We start from the raw sequence: 24042 nt of genomic DNA, 5'->3' as shown, positions 1-24042 counted from the left end.
TGTTTATTTCCCAACCTGACAGATCAATAACCAATAACATCGTTCTGTTTATTTCCCAACCTGACAGATCAATAACCAATAACATCGTTCTGTTTATTTCCCAACCTGACAGATCAATAACCAATAACATCGTTCTGTTTATTTCCCAACCTGATAGATCAATAACCAATAACATCGTTCTGTTTATTTCCCAACCTGACAGATCAATAACCAATAACATCGTTCTGTTTATTTCCCAACCTGACAGATCAATAACCAATAACATCGTTCTGTTTATTTCCCAACCTGATAGATCAATAACCAATAACGTCGTTCTGTTTATTTCCCAACCTGACAGATCAATAACCAATAACGTCGTTCTGTTTATTTCCCAACCTGACAGATCAATAACCAATAACGTCGTTCTGTTTATTTCCCAACCTGACAGATCAATAACCAATAACGTCGTTCTGTTTATTTCCCAACCTGACAGATCAATAACCAATAACATCGTTCTGTTTATTTCCCAACCTGACAGATCAATAACCAATAACATCGTTCTGTTTATTTCCCAACCTGACAGATGAATAACCAAAATCCTATACACAATAAAACAATTAGTCTCATTAGCAGGATTCAGTCTGAATGTTTCGGACACACCACTACTTACACGTCATAAAAGCAAAGGATCCCGCGCACGCAATGAGACCCCCAGTAGCATGATAACATGTTAAGCAGCGTTTATTGTTATTCGTTATAACAGAACGGTGGAAATAATTGGAGTATTACCTAAAACACGGCGTTAACATAATAACGACAACATTTCTTCATATTAAATAGAATTATTCAAACATTTTTATATATATATATTAAAATAACGAATGTTGGTGAGAGTTATATTATTAGAGAAACACATTCATTACAATACGGAAAGCAGGATTATTCACGCGTCGCAATCACGCCTGCGCTGGGGAGGATGCTTACGGCTATTCCTCGTTCAGATACTGAAATGGCCACGAGGTTCTGTCGCGGGTTCCGTGGCGGGTTCCCTGGGGGCTGGTTCCGTGGCGGGTTCCCTGGGGGCTGGTTCCGTCGCGGGTTCCGTGGCGGGTTCCCTGGGGGCTGGTTCCGTCGCGGGTTCCGTGGCGGGTTCCCTGGGGGCTGGTTCCGTCGCGGGTTCCCTGGGGGCTGTAGAGGAAACAAGCCGGCGATGTCTCCAGGGGGCTCAGACAGGAGAACATGGGCTGGGAAGGGAAACACAAATAGGTTATGATCCAGTAAGGGCACCGTATATTAATTCTGAGTATCTATACACTGATAGTGATCACGCCGCGCTGTATAATGATGCAGAGTATCTATACACTGATAGTGACCACGCCGCGCTGTATAATGATATTATGAGGGTGAGGGTCACAGTCTGTGTATGCTAGAGAGAACTTGCAGTGTGTGCTTTCCAGCATGTAGGAGGTTAAACTCCTCTGCAGAGACAATCAGCTAGGACTGTTCCAGTGAACTGCTGATTGCAAAGGGGTTTTAAGGCAGGCAGCAGTCTGCCAGAGCTGAGAGACTTCACCCAACCAGGAAGGACACTGGTTGGTACGGTTCCCCAGGTCTGCTATACGCAGGGCTTGCTTGGTACCCCCACCCAGCAGTGGGACCTCCACACAGAGGGATTTCCTGGAGACTCCTGTGATGAATATATGTTGTACTCTATAGTTTGTAGTGTTTGGACTGGTACTAGCCTAGCTAGCCAGTCGGATAGTTAGGCTGCTCTGTCTAGTTAGCCTCCCAAATGTGGAGTAGGCTTTTGCTTTAATAATTTGGTTCTGCCTTAAAGGGGCAGTGTGCCTACAATACTTTGTTTTGTAACCCAAGGGTTTGTTAAAGCCTCAAACACACTGTGGATTCTTTCTGACCCTACCACAAGGCTGTCCTGCCACAACTGATAATGACCATGCTGCGCGGTATAATGATGATGAGTATCTATACACGGCTAATGAACATGCTGCATGATGATGAGTATAGGGGAAATAACGAGAACCAGAAGATTTCCCCAACGATGAGACATATATATATATATATCCCTGCAGGGATCAGTGGCATGGTATCAGTGGCACGGTCACTGCTCTCTGTAATAACGCTGGTCTCTTACCCTGGCACTGCTGTGGCACAGTGGCAGTGCAACGGTATCAGTGGCACGGTCTCTTACCCCGGCCCTGCGCTGCTGTGGCACGGTATCAGTGGCACGGTCTCTTACCCCGACCCTGCGCTGCTGTGGCACGGTGTCAGTGGCACGGTCTCTTACCCCGGCCCTGCGCAGCTGTGGCACGGTATCAGTGGCACGGTCTCTTACCCCGGCCCTGCGCTGCTGTGGCACAGTATCAGTGGCACGGTCTCTTACCCCGACCCTGCGCTGCTGTGGCACGGTATCAGTGGCACTGTCTCTTACCCCGACCCTGCGCTGCTGTGGCACGGTATCAGTGGCACTGTCTCTTACCCCGGCCCTGCGCTGCTGTGGCACGGTGTCAGTGGCACGGTCTCTTACCCCGGCCCTGCGCTGCTGTGGCACGGTATAAGTGGCACGGTCTCTTACCCCGGCCCTGCGCTACTGTGGCACGGTATCAGTGGCACGGTCTCTTACCCCGGCCCTGCGCTGCTGTGGCACGGTATCAGTGGCACGGTCTCTTACCCCGGCCCTGCGTTGCTGTGGCACGGTATCAGTGGCACTGTCTCTTACCCCGGCCCTGCACTGCTGTGGCACGGTATCAGTGGCACGGTCTCTTACCCCGGCCCTGCGCTGCTGTGGCACGGTTTCTTACCCCGGCCCTGCACTGCTGTGGCACGGTATCAGTGGCACGGTCTCTTACCCCGGCCCTGCGCTGCTGTGGCACGGTATCAGTGGCACGGTCTCTTACCCCGACCCTGCGCTGCTGTGGCACGGTATCAGTGGCACGGTCTCTTACCCCGGCCCTGCGCTGCTGTGGCACGGTATCAGTGGCACGGTCTCTTACCCCGGCCCTGCGCTGCTGTGGCACGGTATCAGTGGCACGGTCTCTTACCCTGGCCCTGTGCTTCTGTGGCACGGTGTCAGTGGCACGGTCTCTTACCCCGGCCCTGCGCAGCTGTGGCACGGTATCAGTGGCACGGTCTCTTACCCCGGCCCTGCGCTGCTGTGGCACGGTATCAGTGGCACGGTCTCTTACCCCGGCCCTGCGCTGCTGTGGCACGGTATCAGTGGCACGGTCTCTTACCCCGACCCTGCGCTGCTGTGGCACGGTGTCAGTGGCACGGTCTCTTACCCCGGCCCTGCGCAGCTGTGGCACGGTATCAGTGGCACGGTCTCTTACCCCGGCCCTGCGCTGCTGTGGCACGGTATCAGTGGCACGGTCTCTTACCCCGACCCTGCGCTGCTGTGGCACGGTATCAGTGGCACTGTCTCTTACCCCGGCCCTGTGCTGCTGTGGCACGGTGTCAGTGGCACGGTCTCTTACCCCGGCCCTGCGCTGCTGTGGCACGGTATCAGTGGCACGGTCTCTTACCCCGACCCTGCGCTGCTGTGACACGTATCAGTGGCACGGTCTCTTACCCCGGCCCTGCGCAGCTGTGGCACGGTATCAGTGGCACGGTCTCTTACCCCGGCCCTGCGCTGCTGTGGCACGGTATCAGTGGCACGGTCTCTTACCCCGGCCCTGCGCTGCTGTGGCACGGTATCAGTGGCACGGTCTCTTACCCCGGCCCTGCGCTGCTGTGGCACGGTATCAGTGGCACGGTCTCTTACCCCGGCCCTGCGCTGCTGTGGCACGGTATCAGTGGCACGGTCTCTTACCCCGGCCCTGCGCTGCTGTGGCACGGTATCAGTGGCACTGTCTCTTACCCCGGCCCTGCGCTGCTGTGGCACAGTATCAGTGGCACGGTCTCTTACCCCGGCCCTGCGCTGCTGTGGCACGTATCAGTGGCACTGTCTCTTACCCCGGCCCTGTGCTGCTGTGGCACGGTATCAGTGGCACGGTCTCTTACCCCGACCCTGCGCTGCTGTGGCACGGTATCAGTGGCACGGTCTCTTACCCCGGCCCTGCGCTGCTGTGGCACGGTATCAGTGGCACGGTCTCTTACCCCGACCCTGTGCTGCTGTGACACGTATCAGTGGCACGGTCTCTTACCCCGGCCCTGCGCAGCTGTGGCACGGTATCAGTGGCACGGTCTCTTACCCCGGCCCTGCGCTGCTGTGGCACGGTATCAGTGGCACGGTGTCTTACCCCGGCCCTGCGCTGCTGTGGCACGGTATCAGTGGCACGGTGTCTTACCCCGGCCCTGCGCTGCTGTGGCACGGTATCAGTGGCACGGTCTCTTACCCCGGCCCTGTGCTGCTGTGGCATGGTATCAGTGGCACGGTGTCTTACCCCGGCCCTGCGCAGCTGTGGCACGGTATCAGTGGCACTATCTCTTACCCCGGCCCTGCGCTGCTGTGGCACGGTATCAGTGGCACGGTGTCTTACCCCGGCCCTGTGCTGCTGTGGCACGGTCTCTTACCCCGGCCCTGCGCTGCTGTGGCACGGTATCAGTGGCACGGTCTCTTACCCCGGCCCTGCACTGCTGTGGCACGGTATCAGTGGCACGGTCTCTTACCCCGGCCCTGCGCTGCTGTGGCACGGTATCAGTGGTACGGTCTCTTACCCCGGCCCTGCACTGCTGTGGCACGGTATCAGTGGCACGGTCTCTTACCCCGGCCCTGCACTGCTGTGGCACAGTATCAGTGGCACGGTCTCTTACCCCGGCCCTGCGCTGCTGTGGCACAGTATCAGTGGCACGGTCTCTTACCCCGGCCCTGCGCTGCTGTGGCACGGTATCAGTGGCACGGTGTCTTACCCCGGCCCTGCGCTGCTGTGGCACGGTGTCAGTGGCACGGTCTCTTACCCTGGCCCTGCGCTGCTGTGGCACTGTCAGTGGCACGGTCTCTTACCCCGGCCCTGCGCAGCTGTGGCACGGTATCAGTGGCACGGTCTCTTACCCCGGCCCTGCGCTGCTGTGGCACGGTATCAGTGGCACGGTCTCTTACCCCGGCCCTGCGCTACTGTGGCACGGTATCAGTGGCACGGTCTCTTACCCCGGCCCTGCACTGCTGTGGCACAGTATCAGTGGCACGGTCTCTTACCCCGGCCCTGCGCTGCTGTGGCACAGTATCAGTGGCACGGTGTCTTACCCCGGCCCTGCGCTGCTGTGGCACGGTATCAGTGGCACGGTGTCTTACCCCGGCCCTGCGCTGCTGTGGCACGGTATCAGTGGCACGGTCTCTTACCCCGGCCCTGTGCTTCTGTGGCACGGTGTCAGTGGCACTGTATCTTACCCCGGCCCTGCGCTGCTGTGGCACGGTATCAGTGGCACAGTCTCTTACCCCGGCCCTGCTGTGGCACGGTATCAGTGGCACGGTCTCTTACCCCGGCCCTGCGCTGCTGTGGCACGGTATCAGTGGCACGGTCTCTTACCCCGGCCCTGCTGTGGCACGGTATCCGTGGCACGGTCTCTTACCCCGGCCCTGCGCTGCTGTGGCACGGTATCAGTGGCACTGTCTCTTACCCCGGCCCTGCGCTGCTGTGGCACGGTATCAGTGGCACGGTCTCTTACCCCGGCCCTGCGCTGCTGTGGCACGGTATCAGTGGCACGGTCTCTTACCCCGGCCCTGCGCTGCTGTGGCACGGTATCAGTGGCACGGTGTCTTACCCCGGCCCTGCGCTGCTGTGGCACGGTATCAGTGGCACTGTCTCTTACCCAGGCCCTGCGCTGCTGTGGCACGGTATCAGTGGCACGGTGTCTTACCCCGGCCCTGCGCTGCTGTGGCACGGTATCAGTGGCACGGTCTCTTACCCCGGCCCTGCGCTGCTGTGGCACGGTATCAGTGGCACGGTCTCTTACCCCGGCCCTGCACTGCTGTGGCACGGTATCAGTGGCACGGTCTCTTACCCCGGCCCTGCGCTGCTGTGGCACGGTATCAGTGGCACGGTCTCTTACCCCGGCCCTGCGCTGCTGTGGCACGGTATCAGTGGCACGGTCTCTTACCCCGGCCCTGCGCTGCTGTGGCACGGTATCAGTGGCACGGTCTCTTACCCCGGCCCTGTGCTTCTGTGGCACGGTGTCAGTGGCACTGTATCTTACCCCGGCCCTGCGCTGCTGTGGCACGGTATCAGTGGCACAGTCTCTTACCCCGGCCCTGCTGTGGCACGGTATCAGTGGCACGGTCTCTTACCCCGGCCCTGCGCTGCTGTGGCACGGTATCAGTGGCACGGTCTCTTACCCCGGCCCTGCTGTGGCACGGTATCCGTGGCACGGTCTCTTACCCCGGCCCTGCGCTGCTGTGGCACGGTATCAGTGGCACTGTCTCTTACCCCGGCCCTGCGCTGCTGTGGCACGGTATCAGTGGCACGGTCTCTTACCCCGGCCCTGCGCTGCTGTGGCACGGTATCAGTGGCACGGTCTCTTACCCCGGCCCTGCGCTGCTGTGGCACGGTATCAGTGGCACGGTGTCTTACCCCGGCCCTGCGCTGCTGTGGCACGGTATCAGTGGCACTGTCTCTTACCCAGGCCCTGCGCTGCTGTGGCACGGTATCAGTGGCACGGTGTCTTACCCCGGCCCTGCGCTGCTGTGGCACGGTATCAGTGGCACGGTCTCTTACCCCGGCCCTGCGCTGCTGTGGCACGGTATCAGTGGCACGGTCTCTTACCCCGGCCCTGCACTGCTGTGGCACGGTATCAGTGGCACGGTCTCTTACCCCGGCCCTGCGCTGCTGTGGCACGGTATCAGTGGCACGGTCTCTTACCCCGGCCCTGCGCTGCTGTGGCACGGTATCAGTGGCACGGTCTCTTACCCCGGCCCTGCGCTGCTGTGGCACGGTATCAGTGGCACGGTCTCTTACCCCGGCCCTGCGCTGCTGTGGCACGGTATCAGTGGCACGGTCTCTTACCCCGGCCCTGCGCTGCTGTGGCACGGTATCAGTGGCACGGTCTCTTACCCCGGCCCTGCGCTGCTGTGGCACGGTATCAGTGGCACGGTCTCTTACCCCGGCCCTGCGCTGCTGTGGCACGGTATCAGTGGCACGGTCTCTTACCCCGGCCCTGCGCTGCTGTGGCACGGTATCAGTGGCACGGTGTCTTACCCCGGCCCTGCGCTGCTGTGGCACGGTATCAGTGGCACGGTCTCTTACCCCGGCCCTGCGCTGCTGTGGCACGGTATCAGTGGCACGGTGTCTTACCCCGGCCCTGCGCTGCTGTGGCACGGTATCAGTGGCACGGTGTCTTACCCCGGCCCTGCGCTGCTGTGGCACGGTATCAGTGGCACGGTCTCTTACCCCGGCCCTGTGCTTCTGTGGCACGGTGTCAGTGGCACTGTCTCTTACCCCAGCCCTGCGCTGCTGTGGCACGGTATCAGTGGCACGGTCTCTTACCCCGGCCCTGCTGTGGCACGGTATCAGTGGCACGGTCTCTTACCCCGGCCCTGCGCTGCTGTGGCACGGTATCAGTGGCACGGTCTCTTACCCCGGCCCTGCGCTGCTGTGGCACGGTATCAGTGGCACGGTCTCTTACCCCGGCCCTGCGCTGCTGTGGCACGGTATCAGTGGCACGGTCTCTTACCCCGGCCCTGCGCTGCTGTGGCACGGTATCAGTGGCACGGTCTCTTACCCCGGCCCTGCGCTGCTGTGGCACGGTATCAGTGGCACGGTGTCTTACCCCGGCCCTGCGCTGCTGTGGCACGGTATCAGTGGCACGGTGTCTTACCCCGGCCCTGCGCTGCTGTGGCACGGTATCAGTGGCACGGTCTCTTACCCCGGCCCTGTGCTGCTGTGGCACGGTATCAGTGGCACGGTGTCTTACCCCGGCCCTGCGCTGCTGTGGCACGGTATCAGTGGCACGGTCTCTTACCCCGGCCCTGCGCTGCTGTGGCACGGTATCAGTGGCACGGTGTCTTACCCCGGCCCTGCGGTGCTGTGGCACGGTATCAGTGGCACTGTCTCTTACCCCGGCCCTGCACTGCTGTGGCACGGTATCAGTGGCACGGTCTCTTACCCCAGCCCTGTGCTGCTGTGGCACGGTATCAGTGGCACGGTGTCTTACCCCGGCCCTGCGCTGCTGTGGCACAGTATCAGTGGCACGGTCTCTTACCCCGGCCCTGCGCTGCTGTGGCACGGTATCAGTGGCACGGTCTCTTACCCCGGCCCTGCGCTGCTGTGGCACGGTATCAGTGGCACGGTGTCTTACCCCGGCCCTGCGCTGCTGTGGCACGGTATCAGTGGCACGGTCTCTTACCCCGGCCCTGCGCTGCTGTGGCACGGTATCAGTGGCACTGTCTCTTACCCCGGCCCTGCGCTGCTGTGGCACGGTGTCAGTGGCACGGTCTCTTACCCCGGCCCTGCGCTGCTGTGGCACGGTATCAGTGGCACTGTCTCTTACCCCGGCCCTGCGCTGCTGTGGCACGGTGTCAGTGGCACGGTCTCTTACCCCGGCCCTGTGCTGCTGTGGCACGGTATCAGTGGCACGGTGTCTTACCCCGGCCCTGCGCAGCTGTGGCACAGTATCAGTGGCACGGTCTCTTACCCCGGCCCTGTGCTGCTGTGGCACGGTATCAGTGGCACGGTCTCTTACCCCGGCCCTGCGCTGCTGTGGCACGGTATCAGTGGCACTGTCTTACCCCGGCCCTGCGCTGCTGTGGCACAGTATCAGTGGCACGGTCTCTTACCCCGGCCCTGTGCTGCTGTGGCACGGTATCAGTGGCACAGTCTCTTACCCCGGCCCTGCGCTGCTGTGGCACGGTATCAGTGGCACGGTCTCTTACCCCGGCCCTGCGCTGCTGTGGCACGGTGTCAGTGGCACGGTCTCTTACCCCGGCCCTGCGCTGCTGTGGCACGTATCAGTGGCACGGTCTCTTACCCCGGCCCTGCGCTGCTGTGGCACGGTATCAGTGGCACTGTCTCTTACCCCGGCCCTGCGCTGCTGTGGCACGGAATCAGTGGCACGGTCTCTTACCCCGGCCCTGTGCTGCTGTGGCACGGTATCAGTGGCACGGTCTCTTACCCCGGCCCTGCGCTGCTGTGGCACGGTATCAGTGGCACGGTCTCTTACCCCGGCCCTGCGCAGCTGTGGCACGGTATCAGTGGCACGGTCTCTTACCCCGGCCCTGCGCTGCTGTGGCACGGTATCAGTGGCACGGTCTCTTACCCCGGCCCTGTGCTGCTGTGGCACGGTATCAGTGGCACGGTCTCTTACCCCGGCCCTGCGCTGCTGTGGCACGGTATCAGTGGCACGGTCTCTTACCCCGGCCCTGCGCAGCTGTGGCACGGTATCAGTGGCACGGTCTCTTACCCCGGCCCTGCGCTGCTGTGGCACAGTATCAGTGGCACGGTGTCTTACCCCGGCCCTGCTCTACTGTGGCACGGTATCAGTGGCACGGTCTCTTACCCCGGCCCTGCGCTGCTGTGGCACGGTATCAGTGGCACGGTCTCTTACCCCGGCCCTGCTGTGGCACGGTATCCGTGGCACGGTCTCTTACCCCGGCCCTGCGCTGCTGTGGCACGGTATCAGTGGCACTGTCTCTTACCCCGGCCCTGCGCTGCTGTGGCACGGTATCAGTGGCACGGTCTCTTACCCCGGCCCTGCGCTGCTGTGGCACGGTATCAGTGGCACGGTCTCTTACCCCGGCCCTGCGCTGCTGTGGCACGGTATCAGTGGCACGGTGTCTTACCCAGGCCCTGCGCTGCTGTGGCACGGTATCAGTGGCACGGTGTCTTACCCCGGCCCTGCGCTGCTGTGGCACGGTATCAGTGGCACGGTCTCTTACCCCGGCCCTGCGCTGCTGTGGCACGGTATCAGTGGCACGGTCTCTTACCCCGGCCCTGCACTGCTGTGGCACGGTATCAGTGGCACGGTCTCTTACCCCGGCCCTGCGCTGCTGTGGCACGGTATCAGTGGCACGGTCTCTTACCCCGGCCCTGCGCTGCTGTGGCACGGTATCAGTGGCACGGTCTCTTACCCCGGCCCTGCGCTGCTGTGGCACGGTATCAGTGGCACGGTCTCTTACCCCGGCCCTGCGCTGCTGTGGCACGGTATCAGTGGCACGGTCTCTTACCCCGGCCCTGCGCTGCTGTGGCACGGTATCAGTGGCACGGTCTCTTACCCCGGCCCTGCGCTGCTGTGGCACGGTATCAGTGGCACGGTCTCTTACCCCGGCCCTGCGCTGCTGTGGCACGGTATCAGTGGCACGGTCTCTTACCCCGGCCCTGCGCTGCTGTGGCACGGTATCAGTGGCACGGTGTCTTACCCCGGCCCTGCGCTGCTGTGGCACGGTATCAGTGGCACGGTGTCTTACCCCGGCCCTGCGCTGCTGTGGCACGGTATCAGTGGCACGGTGTCTTACCCCGGCCCTGCGCTGCTGTGGCACGGTATCAGTGGCACGGTCTCTTACCCCGGCCCTGTGCTTCTGTGGCACGGTGTCAGTGGCACTGTCTCTTACCCCGGCCCTGCGCTGCTGTGGCACGGTATCAGTGGCACGGTCTCTTACCCCGGCCCTGCTGTGGCACGGTATCAGTGGCACGGTCTCTTACCCCGGCCCTGCGCTGCTGTGGCACGGTATCAGTGGCACGGTCTCTTACCCCGGCCCTGCGCTGCTGTGGCACGGTATCAGTGGCACGGTCTCTTACCCCGGCCCTGCGCTGCTGTGGCACGGTATCAGTGGCACGGTCTCTTACCCCGGCCCTGCGCTGCTGTGGCACGGTATCAGTGGCACGGTCTCTTACCCCGGCCCTGCGCTGCTGTGGCACGGTATCAGTGGCACGGTGTCTTACCCCGGCCCTGCGCTGCTGTGGCACGGTATCAGTGGCACGGTGTCTTACCCCGGCCCTGCGCTGCTGTGGCACGGTATCAGTGGCACGGTCTCTTACCCCGGCCCTGTGCTGCTGTGGCACGGTATCAGTGGCACGGTGTCTTACCCCGGCCCTGCGCTGCTGTGGCACGGTATCAGTGGCACGGTCTCTTACCCCGGCCCTGCGCTGCTGTGGCACGGTATCAGTGGCACGGTGTCTTACCCCGGCCCTGCGGTGCTGTGGCACGGTATCAGTGGCACTGTCTCTTACCCCGGCCCTGCACTGCTGTGGCACGGTATCAGTGGCACGGTCTCTTACCCCAGCCCTGTGCTGCTGTGGCACGGTATCAGTGGCACGGTGTCTTACCCCGGCCCTGCGCTGCTGTGGCACAGTATCAGTGGCACGGTCTCTTACCCCGGCCCTGCGCTGCTGTGGCACGGTATCAGTGGCACGGTCTCTTACCCCGGCCCTGCGCTGCTGTGGCACGGTATCAGTGGCACGGTGTCTTACCCCGGCCCTGCGCTGCTGTGGCACGGTATCAGTGGCACGGTCTCTTACCCCGGCCCTGCGCTGCTGTGGCACGGTATCAGTGGCACTGTCTCTTACCCCGGCCCTGCGCTGCTGTGGCACGGTGTCAGTGGCACGGTCTCTTACCCCGGCCCTGCGCTGCTGTGGCACGGTATCAGTGGCACTGTCTCTTACCCCGGCCCTGCGCTGCTGTGGCACGGTGTCAGTGGCACGGTCTCTTACCCCGGCCCTGTGCTGCTGTGGCACGGTATCAGTGGCACGGTGTCTTACCCCGGCCCTGCGCAGCTGTGGCACAGTATCAGTGGCACGGTCTCTTACCCCGGCCCTGTGCTGCTGTGGCACGGTATCAGTGGCACGGTCTCTTACCCCGGCCCTGCGCTGCTGTGGCACGGTATCAGTGGCACTGTCTTACCCCGGCCCTGCGCTGCTGTGGCACAGTATCAGTGGCACGGTCTCTTACCCCGGCCCTGTGCTGCTGTGGCACGGTATCAGTGGCACAGTCTCTTACCCCGGCCCTGCGCTGCTGTGGCACGGTATCAGTGGCACGGTCTCTTACCCCGGCCCTGCGCTGCTGTGGCACGGTGTCAGTGGCACGGTCTCTTACCCCGGCCCTGCGCTGCTGTGGCACGTATCAGTGGCACGGTCTCTTACCCCGGCCCTGCGCTGCTGTGGCACGGTATCAGTGGCACTGTCTCTTACCCCGGCCCTGCGCTGCTGTGGCACGGAATCAGTGGCACGGTCTCTTACCCCGGCCCTGTGCTGCTGTGGCACGGTATCAGTGGCACGGTCTCTTACCCCGGCCCTGCGCTGCTGTGGCACGGTATCAGTGGCACGGTCTCTTACCCCGGCCCTGCGCAGCTGTGGCACGGTATCAGTGGCACGGTCTCTTACCCCGGCCCTGCGCTGCTGTGGCACGGTATCAGTGGCACGGTCTCTTACCCCGGCCCTGTGCTGCTGTGGCACGGTATCAGTGGCACGGTCTCTTACCCCGGCCCTGCGCTGCTGTGGCACGGTATCAGTGGCACGGTCTCTTACCCCGGCCCTGCGCAGCTGTGGCACGGTATCAGTGGCACGGTCTCTTACCCCGGCCCTGCGCTGCTGTGGCACAGTATCAGTGGCACGGTGTCTTACCCCGGCCCTGCTCTACTGTGGCACGGTATCAGTGGCACGGTGTCTTACCCCGGCCCTGCGCTGCTGTGGCACGGTATCAGTGGCACGGTCTCTTACCCCGGCCCTGCGCTGCTGTGGCACAGTATCAGTGGCAGGGTGTCTTACCCCGGCCCTGCGCTGCTGTGGCACGGTATCAGTGGCACTGTCTCTTACCCCGGCCCTGCACTGCTGTGGCACGGTATCAGTGGCACGGTCTCTTACCCCAGCCCTGTGCTGCTGTGGCACGGTATCAGTGGCACGGTGTTTTACCCCGGCCCTGCGCTGCTGTGGCACGGAATCAGTGGCACGGTCTCTTACCCCGGCCCTGCGCTGCTGTGGCACGTATCAGTGGCACGGTGTCTTACCCCGGCCCTGCGCTGCTGTGGCACGGTATCAGTGGCACGGTCTCTTACCCCGGCCCTGTGCTGCTGTGGCACGGTATCAGTGGCACGGTGTCTTACCCCGGCCCTGCGCTGCTGTGGCACGGTATCAGTGGCACGGTCTCTTACCCCGGCCCTGCGCTGCTGTGGCACGGTATCAGTGGCACGGTGTCTTACCCCGGCCCTGCGCTGCTGTGGCACGGTATCAGTGGCACTGTCTCTTACCCCGGCCCTGCACTGCTGTGGCACGGTATCAGTGGCACGGTCTCTTACCCCAGCCCTGTGCTGCTGTGGCACGGTATCAGTGGCACGGTGTCTTACCCCGGCCCTGCGCTGCTGTGGCATGGAATCAGTGGCACGATCTCTTACCCCGGCCCTGCGCTGCTGTGGCACGGTATCAGTGGCACGGTGTCTTACCCCGGCCCTGCGCTGCTGTGGCACGGTATCAGTGGCACGGTGTCTTACCCCGGCCCTGCGCTGCTGTGGCACGGTATCAGTGGCACGGTCTCTTACCCCGGCCCTGCGCTGCTGTGGCACGGTATCAGTGGCACGGTGTCTTACCCCGGCCCTGCGCTGCTGTGGCACGGTCTCTTACCCCGGCCCTGCACTGCTGTGGCACGGTATCAGTGGCACGGTCTCTTACCCCGGCCCTGCGCTGCTGTGGCACGGTATCAGTGGCACGGCCTCTTACCCCGGCCCTGCGCTGCTGTGGCACGGTATCAGTGGCACGGTGTCTTACCCCGGCCCTGCGCTGCTGTGGCATGGAATCAGTGGCACGGTCTCTTACCCCGGCCCTGCGCTGCTGTGGCACGGTATCAGTGGCACGGTCTCTTACCCCGGCCCTGCGCTGCTGTGGCACGGTATCAGTGGCACTGTCTCTTACCCCGGCCCTGCGCTGCTGTGGCACGGTGTCAGTGGCACGGTCTCTTACCCCGGCCCTGTGCTGCTGTGGCACGGTATCAGTGGCACGGTGTCTTACCCCGGCCCTGCGCAGCTGTGGCACGGTCTCTTACCCCGGCCCTGCGCTGCTGTGGCACGGTGTCAGTGGCACGGTGTCTTACCCCGGCCCTGCGCTGCTGTGGCACGGTATCAGTGGCACGGTCTCTTACCCCGGCCCTGCGCTGCTGTGGCACGGTATCAGTGGCACGGTGTCTTACCCCGGCCCTGCGCTGCTGTGGCACGGTATCAGTGGCACGGTCTCTTACCCCGGCCCTGCGCTGCTGTGGCACGGTATATCAGTGGCACTGTCTCTTACCCCGGCCCTGCGCTGCTGTGGCACGGTATCAGTGGCACGGTGTCTTACCCCGGCCCTGCGCTGCTGTGGCACGGTATCAGTGGCACGGTCTCTTACCCCGGCCCTGCGCTGCTGTGGCACGGTATCAGTGGCACGGTCTCTTACCCCGGCCCTGCGCTGCTGTGGCACGGTATATCAGTGGCACTGTCTCTTACCCCGGCCCTGCGCTGCTGTGGCACGGTATCAGTGGCACGGTCTCTTACCCCGGCCCTGCGCTGCTGTGGCACAGTATCAGTGGCACGGTCTCTTACCCCGGCCCTGCTGTGGCACGGTATCAGTGGCACGGTCTCTTACCCCGGCCCTGCGCTGCTGTGGCACAGTATCAGTGGCACGGTCTCTTACCCCGGCCCTGCGCTGCTGTGGCACGGTATTAGTGGCACTGTCTCTTACCCCGGCCCTGCGCTGCTGTGGCACAGTATCAGTGGCACGGTCTCTTACCCCGGCCCTGCGCTGCTGTGGCACGGTATCAGTGGCACGGTCTCTTACCCCGGCCCTGCGCTGCTGTGGCACGGTATCAGTGGCACGGTCTCTTACCCCGGCCCTGCGCTGCTGTGGCACGGTATCAGTGGCACGGTCTCTTACCCCGGCCCTGCGCTGCTGTGGCACGGTGTCAGTGGCACGGTCTCTTACCCCGGCCCTGCGCTGCTGTGGCACGTATCAGTGGCACGCTCTCTTACCCCGGCCCTGTGCTGCTGTGGCACGGTATCAGTGGCACGGTCTCTTACCCCGGCCCTGCGCTGCTGTGGCACGGAATCAGTGGCACGGTCTCTTACCCCGGCCCTGCGCTGCTGTGGCACGGTATCAGTGGCACGGTCTCTTACCCCGGCCCTGTGCTGCTGTGGCACGGTATCAGTGGCACGGTCTCTTACCCCGGCCCTGCGCTGCTGTGGCACGGTATCAGTGGCACGGTCTCTTACCCCGGCCCTGCGCAGCTGTGGCACGGTATCAGTGGCACGGTCTCTTACCCCGGCCCTGCGCTGCTGTGGCACAGTATCAGTGGCACGGTGTCTTACCCCGGCCCTGCGCTGCTGTGGCACGGTATCAGTGGCACGGTCTCTTACCCCGGCCCTGCGCTGCTGTGGCACGGTATCAGTGGCACGGTGTCTTACCCCGGCCCTGCGCTGCTGTGGCACGGTATCAGTGGCACGGTCTCTTACCCCGGCCCTGCGCTGCTGTGGCACGGTATATCAGTGGCACTGTCTCTTACCCCGGCCCTGCGCTGCTGTGGCACGGTATCAGTGGCACGGTCTCTTACCCCGGCCCTGCGCTGCTGTGGCACAGTATCAGTGGCACGGTCTCTTACCCCGGCCCTGCTGTGGCACGGTATCAGTGGCACGGTCTCTTACCCCGGCCCTGCGCTGCTGTGGCACAGTATCAGTGGCACGGTCTCTTACCCCGGCCCTGCGCTGCTGTGGCACGGTATTAGTGGCACTGTCTTACCCCGGCCCTGCGCTGCTGTGGCACAGTATCAGTGGCACGGTCTCTTACCCCGGCCCTGCGCTGCTGTGGCACGGTATCAGTGGCACGGTCTCTTACCCCGGCCCTGTGCTGCTGTGGCACGGTATCAGTGGCACGGTCTCTTACCCCGGCCCTGCGCTGCTGTGGCACGGTATCAGTGGCACGGTCTCTTACCCCGGCCCTGCGCTGCTGTGGCACGGTATCAGTGGCACGGTCTCTTACCCCGGCCCTGCGCTGCTGTGGCACGGAATCAGTGGCACGGTCTCTTACCCCGGCCCTGCGCTGCTGTGGCACGGTATCAGTGGCACGGTCTCTTACCCCGGCCCTGCGCTGCTGTGGCACAGTATCAGTGGCACGGTGTCTTACCCCGGCCCTGCGCTGCTGTGGCACGGTATCAGTGGCACGGTCTCTTACCCCGGCCCTGCTGTGGCACGGTATCAGTGGCACGGTCTCTTACCCCGGCCCTGCGCTGCTGTGGCACGGTATCAGTGGCACGGTGTCTTACCCCGGCCCTGCTGTGGCACGGTATCAGTGGCACGGTCTCTTACCCCGGCCCTGCGCTGCTGTGGCACAGTATCAGTGGCACGGTCTCTTACCCCGGCCCTGCGCTGCTGTGGCACGGTATCAGTGGCACTGTCTTACCCCGGCCCTGCGCTGCTGTGGCACAGTATCAGTGGCACGGTCTCTTACCCCGGCCCTGCGCTGCTGTGGCACGGTATCAGTGGCACGGTGTCTTACCCCGGCCCTGCTGTGGCACGGTATCAGTGGCACGGTCTCTTACCCCGGCCCTGCGCTGCTGTGGCACAGTATCAGTGGCACGGTCTCTTACCCCGGCCCTGCGCTGCTGTGGCACGGTATCAGTGGCACGGTGTCTTACCCCGGCCCTGCGCAGCTGTGGCACGGTATCAGTGGCACGGTCTCTTACCCCGGCCCTGTGCTGCTGTGGCACGGTATCAGTGGCACGGTCTCTTACCCCGGCCCTGTGCTGCTGTGGCGCGGTATCAGTGGCACGGTCTCTTACCCCGGCCCTGCGCTACTGTGGCACGGTATCAGTGGCACGGTCTCTTACCCCGGCCCTGCGCTGCTGTGGCACGGTATCAGTGGCACGGTCTCTTACCCCGGCCCTGCGCTGCTGTGGCACGGTATCAGTGGCACGGTGTCTTACCCCGGCCCTGCGCTGCTGTGGCGCGGTATCAGTGGCACGGTCTCTTACCCCGGCCCTGCGCTGCTGTGGCAAGGTGTCTTACCCCGGCCCTGCGCTGCTGTGGCACGGTATCAGTGGCACGGTCTCTTACCCCGGCCCTGCGCTGCTGTGGCACGGTATCAGTGGCACGGTCTCTTACCCCGGCCCTGCGCTGCTGTGGCACGGTATCAGTGGCACGGTCTCTTACCCCGGCCCTGCGCTACTGTGGCACGGTATCAGTGGCACGGTGTCTTACCCCGGCCCTGTGCTGCTGTGGCACGGTATCAGTGGCACGGTGTCTTACCCCGGCCCTGCGCTGCTGTGGCACGGTATCAGTGGCACGGTCTCTTACCCCGACCCTGCGCTGCTGTGGCACGGTATCAGTGGCACGGTCTCTTACCCCGGCCCTGCGCTGCTGTGGCACAGTATCAGTGGCACGGTGTCTTACCCCGGCCCTGCACTGCTGTGGCACAGTATCAGTGGCACGGTGTCTTACCCCGGCCCTGCACTGCTGTGGCACGGTATCAGTGGCACGGTCTCTTACCCCGGCCCTGCGCTGCTGTGGCACGGTATCAGTGGCACGCTCTCTTACCCCGGCCCTGCGCTGCTGTGGCACGGTATCAGTGGCACGGTCTCTTACCCCGGCCCTGCACTGCTGTGGCACGGTATCAGTGGCACGGTCTCTTACCCCGGCCCTGCGCTGCTGTGGCACGGTGTCAGTGGCACGGTCTCTTACCCCGGCCCTGCGCTGCTGTGGCACGGTGTCAGTGGCACGGTCTCTTACCCCGGCCCTGCACTGCTGTGGCACGGTATCAGTGGCACGGTCTCTTACCCCGGCCCTGCGCTGCTGTGGCACGGTATCAGTGGCACGCTCTCTTACCCCGGCCCTGCGCTGCTGTGGCACGGTATCAGTGGCACGGTCTCTTACCCCGGCCCTGCACTGCTGTGGCACGGTATCAGTGGCACGGTCTCTTACCCCGGCCCTGCGCTGCTGTGGCACGGTGTCAGTGGCACGGTCTCTTACCCCGGCCCTGCGCTGCTGTGGCACGGTGTCAGTGGCACGGTCTCTTACCCCGGCCCTGCGCTGCTGTGGCACGGTATCAGTGGCACGGTGTCTTACCCCGGCCCTGCGCTGCTGTGGCACGGTATCAGTGGCACGGTCTCTTACCCCGGCCCTGCACTGCTGTGGCACGGTATCAGTGGCACGGCCTCTTACCCCGGCCCTGCGCTGCTGTGGCACGGTGTCAGTGGCACGGTGTCTTACCCCGGCCCTGCGCTGCTGTGGCACGGTATCAGTGGCACGGTCTCTTACCCCGGCCCTGCGCTGCTGTGGCACGGTATCAGTGGCACGGTCTCTTACCCCGGCCCTGCGCTGCTGTGGCACGGTATCAGTGGCATGCTCTCTTACCCCGGCCCTGCGCTGCTGTGGCACGGTATCAGTGGCACGGTCTCTTACCCCGGCCCTGCGCTGCTGTGGCACGGTATCAGTGGCACGGTCTCTTACCCCGGCCCTGCGCTGCTGTGGCACGGTGTCAGTGGCACGGTCTCTTACCCCGGCCCTGCGCTGCTGTGGCACGGTGTCAGTGGCACGGTCTCTTACCCCGGCCCTGCGCTGCTGTGGCACGGTGTCAGTGGCACGGTCTCTTACCCCGGCACTGCGCTGCTGTGGCACGGTATCAGTGGCACGGTCTCTTACCCCGGCCCTGCGCTGCTGTGGCACGGTATCAGTGGCACGGTCTCTTACCCCGGCCCTGCGCTGCTGTGGCACGGTATCAGTACCACGGTCTCTTACCCCGGCCCTGCGCTGCTGTGGCACGGTATCAGTACCACGGTCTCTTACCCCGGCCCTGCGCTGCTGTGGCACGGTGTCAGTGGCACGGTCTCTTACCCCGGCCCTGCGCTGCTGTGGCACGGTATCAGTGGCACGGTCTCTTACCCCGGCCCTGCGCTGCTGTGGCACGGTATCAGTGGCACGGTCTCTTACCCCGGCCCTGCGCTGCTGTGGCACGGTATCAGTGGCACGGTCTCTTACCCCGGCCCTGCGCTGCTGTGGCACGGTATCAGTGGCACGGTCTCTTACCCCGGCCCTGCGCTGCTGTGGCACGGTGTCAGTGGCACGGTGTCTTACCCCGGCCCTGCGCTGCTGTGGCACGGTATCAGTGGCACGGTCTCTTACCCCGGCCCTGCGCTGCTGTGGCACGGTATGTGGCACGGTCTCTTACCCCGGCCCTGCGCTGCTGTGGCACGGTATCAGTGGCACGGTCTCTTACCCCGGCCCTGTGCTGCTGTGGCACGGTATCAGTGGCACGGTCTCTTACCCCGGCCCTGCGCTGCTGTGGCACGGTGTCAGTGGCACGGTCTCTTACCCCGGCCCTGCTGTGGCACGGTATCAGTGGCACGGTCTCTTACCCCGGCCCTGCGCTGCTGTGGCACGGTATCAGTGGCACGGTGTCTTACCCCGGCCCTGCGCTGCTGTGGCACGGTGTCAGTGGCACGGTGTCTTACCCCGGCCCTGCGCTGCTGTGGCACGGTATCAGTGGCACGGTCTCTTACCCCGGCCCTGCGCTGCTGTGGCACGGTATCAGTGGCACGGTCTCTTACCCCGGCCCTGCCCTGCTGTGGCACGTATCAGTGGCACGGTGTCTTACCCCGGCCCTGCGCTGCTGTGGCACGGTATCAGTGGCACGGTCTCTTACCCCGGCCCTGCACTGCTGTGGCACGGTATCAGTGGCACGGTCTCTTACCCCGGCCCTGCGCTGCTGTGGCACGGTATCAGTGGCACGGTCTCTTACCCCGGCCCTGCGCTGCTGTGGCACGGTATCAGTGGCACGGTCTCTTACCCCGGCCCTGCGCTGCTGTGGCACGGTGTCAGTGGCACGGTCTCTTACCCCGGCCCTGCGCTGCTGTGGCACGGTATCAGTGACACGGTCTCTTACCCCGGCCCTGCGCTGCTGTGGCACGGTATCAGTGGCACGGTCTCTTACCCCGGCCCTGCGCTGCTGTGGCACGGTATCAGTGGCACGGTCTCTTACCCCGGCCCTGCGCTGCTGTGGCACGGTGTCAGTGGCACGGTCTCTTACCCCGGCCCTGCGCTGCTGTGGCACGGTATCAGTGGCACGGTCTCTTACCCCGGCCCTGCGCTGCTGTGGCACGGTATCAGTGGCACGGTCTCTTACCCCGGCCCTGCGCTGCTGTGGCACGGTATCAGTGGCACGGTCTCTTACCCCGGCCCTGCGCTGCTGTGGCACGGTGTCAGTGGCACGGTCTCTTACCCCGGCCCTGCGCTGCTGTGGCACGGTATCAGTGGCACGGTCTCTTACCCCGGCCCTGCGCTGCTGTGGCACGGTGTCAGTGGCACGGTGTCTTACCCCGGCCCTGCGCTGCTGTGGCACGGTATCAGTGGCACGGTCTCTTACCCCGGCCCTGCGCTGCTGTGGCACGGTATCAGTGGCACGGTCTCTTACCCCGGCCCTGTGCTGCTGTGGCACGGTATCAGTGGCACGGTCTCTTACCCCGGCCCTGCGCTGCTGTGGCACGGTGTCAGTGGCACGGTCTCTTACCCCGGCCCTGCTGTGGCACGGTATCAGTGGCACGGTCTCTTACCCCGGCCCTGCGCTGCTGTGGCACGGTATCAGTGGCACGGTGTCTTACCCCGGCCCTGCGCTGCTGTGGCACGGTGTCAGTGGCACGGTGTCTTACCCCGGCCCTGCGCTGCTGTGGCACGGTATCAGTGGCACGGTCTCTTACCCCGGCCCTGCGCTGCTGTGGCACGGTATCAGTGGCACGGTCTCTTACCCCGGCCCTGCCCTGCTGTGGCACGTATCAGTGGCACGGTGTCTTACCCCGGCCCTGCGCTGCTGTGGCACGGTATCAGTGGCACGGTCTCTTACCCCGGCCCTGCGCTGCTGTGGCACGGTATCAGTGGCACGGTCTCTTACCCCGGCCCTGCGCTGCTGTGGCATGGTATCAGTGGCACGGTCTCTTACCCCGGCCCTGCGCTGCTGTGGCACGGTATCAGTGGCACGGTCTCTTACCCCGGCCCTGCGCTGCTGTGGCACGGTATCAGTGGCACGGTGTCTTACCCCGGCCCTGCGCAGCTGTGGCACGGTATCAGTGGCATGGTGTCTTACCCCGGCCCTGCGCTGCTGTGGCACGATATCAGTGGCACGGTCTCTTACCACGCCCCTGCTGTGGCACGGTATCAGTGGCACGGTCTCTTACCCCGGCCCTGCGCTGCTGTGGCACGGTATCAGTGGCACGGTCTCTTACCCCGGCCCTGCGCTGCTGTGGCACGGTATCAGTGGCACGGTGTCTTACCCCGGCCCTGCGCTGCTGTGGCACGGTATCAGTGGCACTGTCTCTTACCCCGGCCCTGCGCTGCTGTGGCACAGTATCAGTGGCACGGTCTCTTACCCCGGCCCTGCGCTGCTGTGGCACAGTATCAGTGGCACGGTCTCTTACCCCGGCCCTGCGCTGCTGTGGCACGGTATCAGTGGCACGGTCTCTTACGCCGGCCCTGCGCTGCTGTGGCACGGTATCAGTGGCACGGTCTCTTACCCCGGCCCTGCGCTGCTGTGGCACGGTATCAGTGGCACGGTCTCTTACCCCGGCCCTGCGCTGCTGGGGAGAGCTGCTGAGGAAGTCGCCGGGTTTGACGCCCCTCTCGGAGGCCGCCATCCTTACAGGGGAGCGGAAGACCTCTGGGATTTGCGCGCTGGCGTCCGCAGCTCCGGTTATCTCTGCCCTGATCTCCGACTCGCTGGTCTCACATCCGCCCCACTTCAATGACTTCAACCTGGGGTAAATAAGGTGGGCGTGGGGTATGGGGAGGTACAGCGGGGGCAGTACAGAGTGGGATTCACTACCCATGGAGACTGTGATGGCAGATACAATAGATTTGTTCAAAAAAAGGTTGGACATCTTTTTAGATGGGAAAGGTATACAGGGATATACCAAATAAGTATACATGGGAAGGACGCTGATCCCGGGATTAATCCGATTCTAGGAGTCAGGAAGGGATTTATTTTTCCCCTTATGAGATATCATTGGATGATGACACTGGGGTTTTGTGTTTGCCTTCCTCTGGATCAATAAGCAAGTACAGATATAGGGTAAAGTATCTGTCGTCTAAATTTAGCATAGGTTGTACTTGATGGACGTACGTCTTTTTTCAACCTCATCTACTATGTAACTATGTAACTACTGTGTAACTATGTAACTATGTAACTGATATATAGATGATGTAACTGATATATAGATGATGTAACTGATATATAGATGATGTAACTGATATATAGATGATGTAACTGATATATAGATGATGTAACTGATATATAGATGATGTAACTTATATATAGATGATGTATCTCACTGGTCTATGCTGCTTTGCTTTTTCCTGAGATCCTGGAGATGGTAATACATAACCATGTCTCTTCTCTCATTCATTCTCTGTCTCTTCTTCTTTCCCCCACACAGCTCAGCAGGGGAGGGCAGCTTCTCTTGCCCGGGGGCAGGTAAACTGCCCCATGCTACGTCCTGCCTAGCTACCGGGTAACTAGACATCTTGTGAGGCAGGGAGAAGGGCGTGTTAGAAATCCCCTATTCGAAATCCCCTTTACTCTCCCCTTATTAGAAATCCCATTTACTCTCTCCCTATTAGAAATCCCCTTTACTCTCTCTCCCTATTAGAAATCCCCTTTTAGTCTCCCCCCTATTAGAAATCCCCTTTACTCTCCCCCTATTAGAAATCCCCTTTACTCTCTCCCTATTAGAAATCCCCTTTACTCTCTCTCCCTATTAGAAATCCCCTTTACTCTCTCTCCCCTATTAGAAATCCCCTTTACTCTCTCTCCCTATTAGAAATCCCCTTTACTCTCTCTCCCTATTGGAAATCCCCTTTACTCTCTCCCCCTATTAGAAATCCCCTTTACTCTCTCCCCTATTAGAAATCCCCTTTACTCTCTCCCCCTATTAGAAATCCCCTTTACTCTCTCTCCCTATTAGAAATCCCCTTTACTCTCTCCCCCTATTAGAAATCCCCTTTACTCTCTCCCCCTATTAGAAATCTCCTTTACTCTCTCCCCCTATTAGAAATCCCCTTTACTCTCTCTCCCTATTAGAAATCCCCTTTACTCTCTCTCCCTATTAGAAATCCCCTTTACTCTCTCCCCCTATTAGAAATCCCCTTTACTCTCTCCCCCTATTAGAAATCCCCTTTACTCTCTCCCCCTATTAGAAATCTCCTTTACTCTCTCCCCCTATTAGAAATCCCCTTTACTCTCTCTCCCTATTAGAAATCCCCTTTACTCTCCCCCCCTATTAGAAATCCCCTTTACTCTCTCCCCCTATTAGAAATCTCCTTTACTCCGCCCCCCCCCCCCTATTATTAGAACTATCCTGTTGTGCGCTGATATAACATACCAGGCCTGGACCTTCAGTCCCCATAGAGCAGGAGCTGAAAATCATATAGGAATTATTCAGTTATCAGAGTGACAGGGGGACGGAGGAGAAGGGACAGTGACAGAGAGAAGGAGGAGAGGGGACAGTGACAGGGGGAAGGAGGAGAGGGGACAGTGACAGAGAGAAGGAGGAGAGGGGACAGTGACAGAGAGAAGGAGGGGAGGGGACAGTGACAGGGGGACGGAGGGGAGGGGACAGTGACAGAGAGAAGGAGGAGAGGGGACAGTGACAGAGAGAAGTAAGCGAGGGGACAGTGACAGAGAGAAGGAGGGGAGGGGACAGCGACAGAGAGAAGGAGGAGAGGGGACAGTGACAAGGGGGAAGGAGGAGAGGGGACAGTGACAGAGAGAAGGAGGTGAGGGGACAGTGACAGAGAGGAGGAGGAGAGGGGACAGTGACAGAGAGAAGGAGGAGAGGGGACAGTGACAGAGAGAAGGAGAGGGTACAGTGGCAGAGAGAAGGAGGAGAGGGGACAGTGACAGAGAGAAGGAGGAGAGGGGACAGTGACAGGGGGAAGGAGGAGAGGGGACAGTGACAAGGGGGAAGGAGGAGAGGGGAGGGCAGCCCGGGAAGGATAAGGAAGTGAATCCCCGATAGGGACAGGCAGCCCGGGAAGGATAAGGAAGAGAATCCCCGATAGTGACAGGCAGCCCGGGAAGGATAAGGAAGAGAATCCACGATAGGGACAGGCAGCCCGGGAAGGATAAGGAAGAGAATCCCCGATAGGGACAGGCAGCCCGGGAAGGATAAGGAAGTGAATCCCCGATA

General features: G+C 62.1%; 1 protein-coding gene across 1 annotated transcript in view; it reads right to left on the bottom strand.

Moving 5' to 3' along the window:
* Nucleotides 1-704: 704 nt before the first annotated feature.
* LOC142475360 (uncharacterized) overlaps nt 705-24042 on the bottom strand; it is a 47656-nt gene continuing 24318 nt past the window's right edge. The window contains exons 4-7 of the mRNA XM_075581275.1: nt 23236-23269; nt 22187-22377; nt 21421-21610; nt 705-1223 (exon numbers count right to left, since the gene is read on the bottom strand). Coding sequence (XP_075437390.1) covers nt 966-1223; nt 21421-21610; nt 22187-22377; nt 23236-23269 — 673 coding nt within the window. The 3' untranslated portion in view covers nt 705-965. The remainder of the gene's footprint in view (nt 1224-21420; nt 21611-22186; nt 22378-23235; nt 23270-24042) is intronic.

This window comes from Ascaphus truei, unplaced genomic scaffold (genome assembly GCF_040206685.1).
Source record: "Ascaphus truei isolate aAscTru1 unplaced genomic scaffold, aAscTru1.hap1 HAP1_SCAFFOLD_1187, whole genome shotgun sequence".
NCBI lineage: Eukaryota > Metazoa > Chordata > Amphibia > Anura > Ascaphidae > Ascaphus > Ascaphus truei.
Note: the sequence above shows the minus strand (reverse complement) of the source record. Positions and strands in the feature narration are given on the sequence as shown.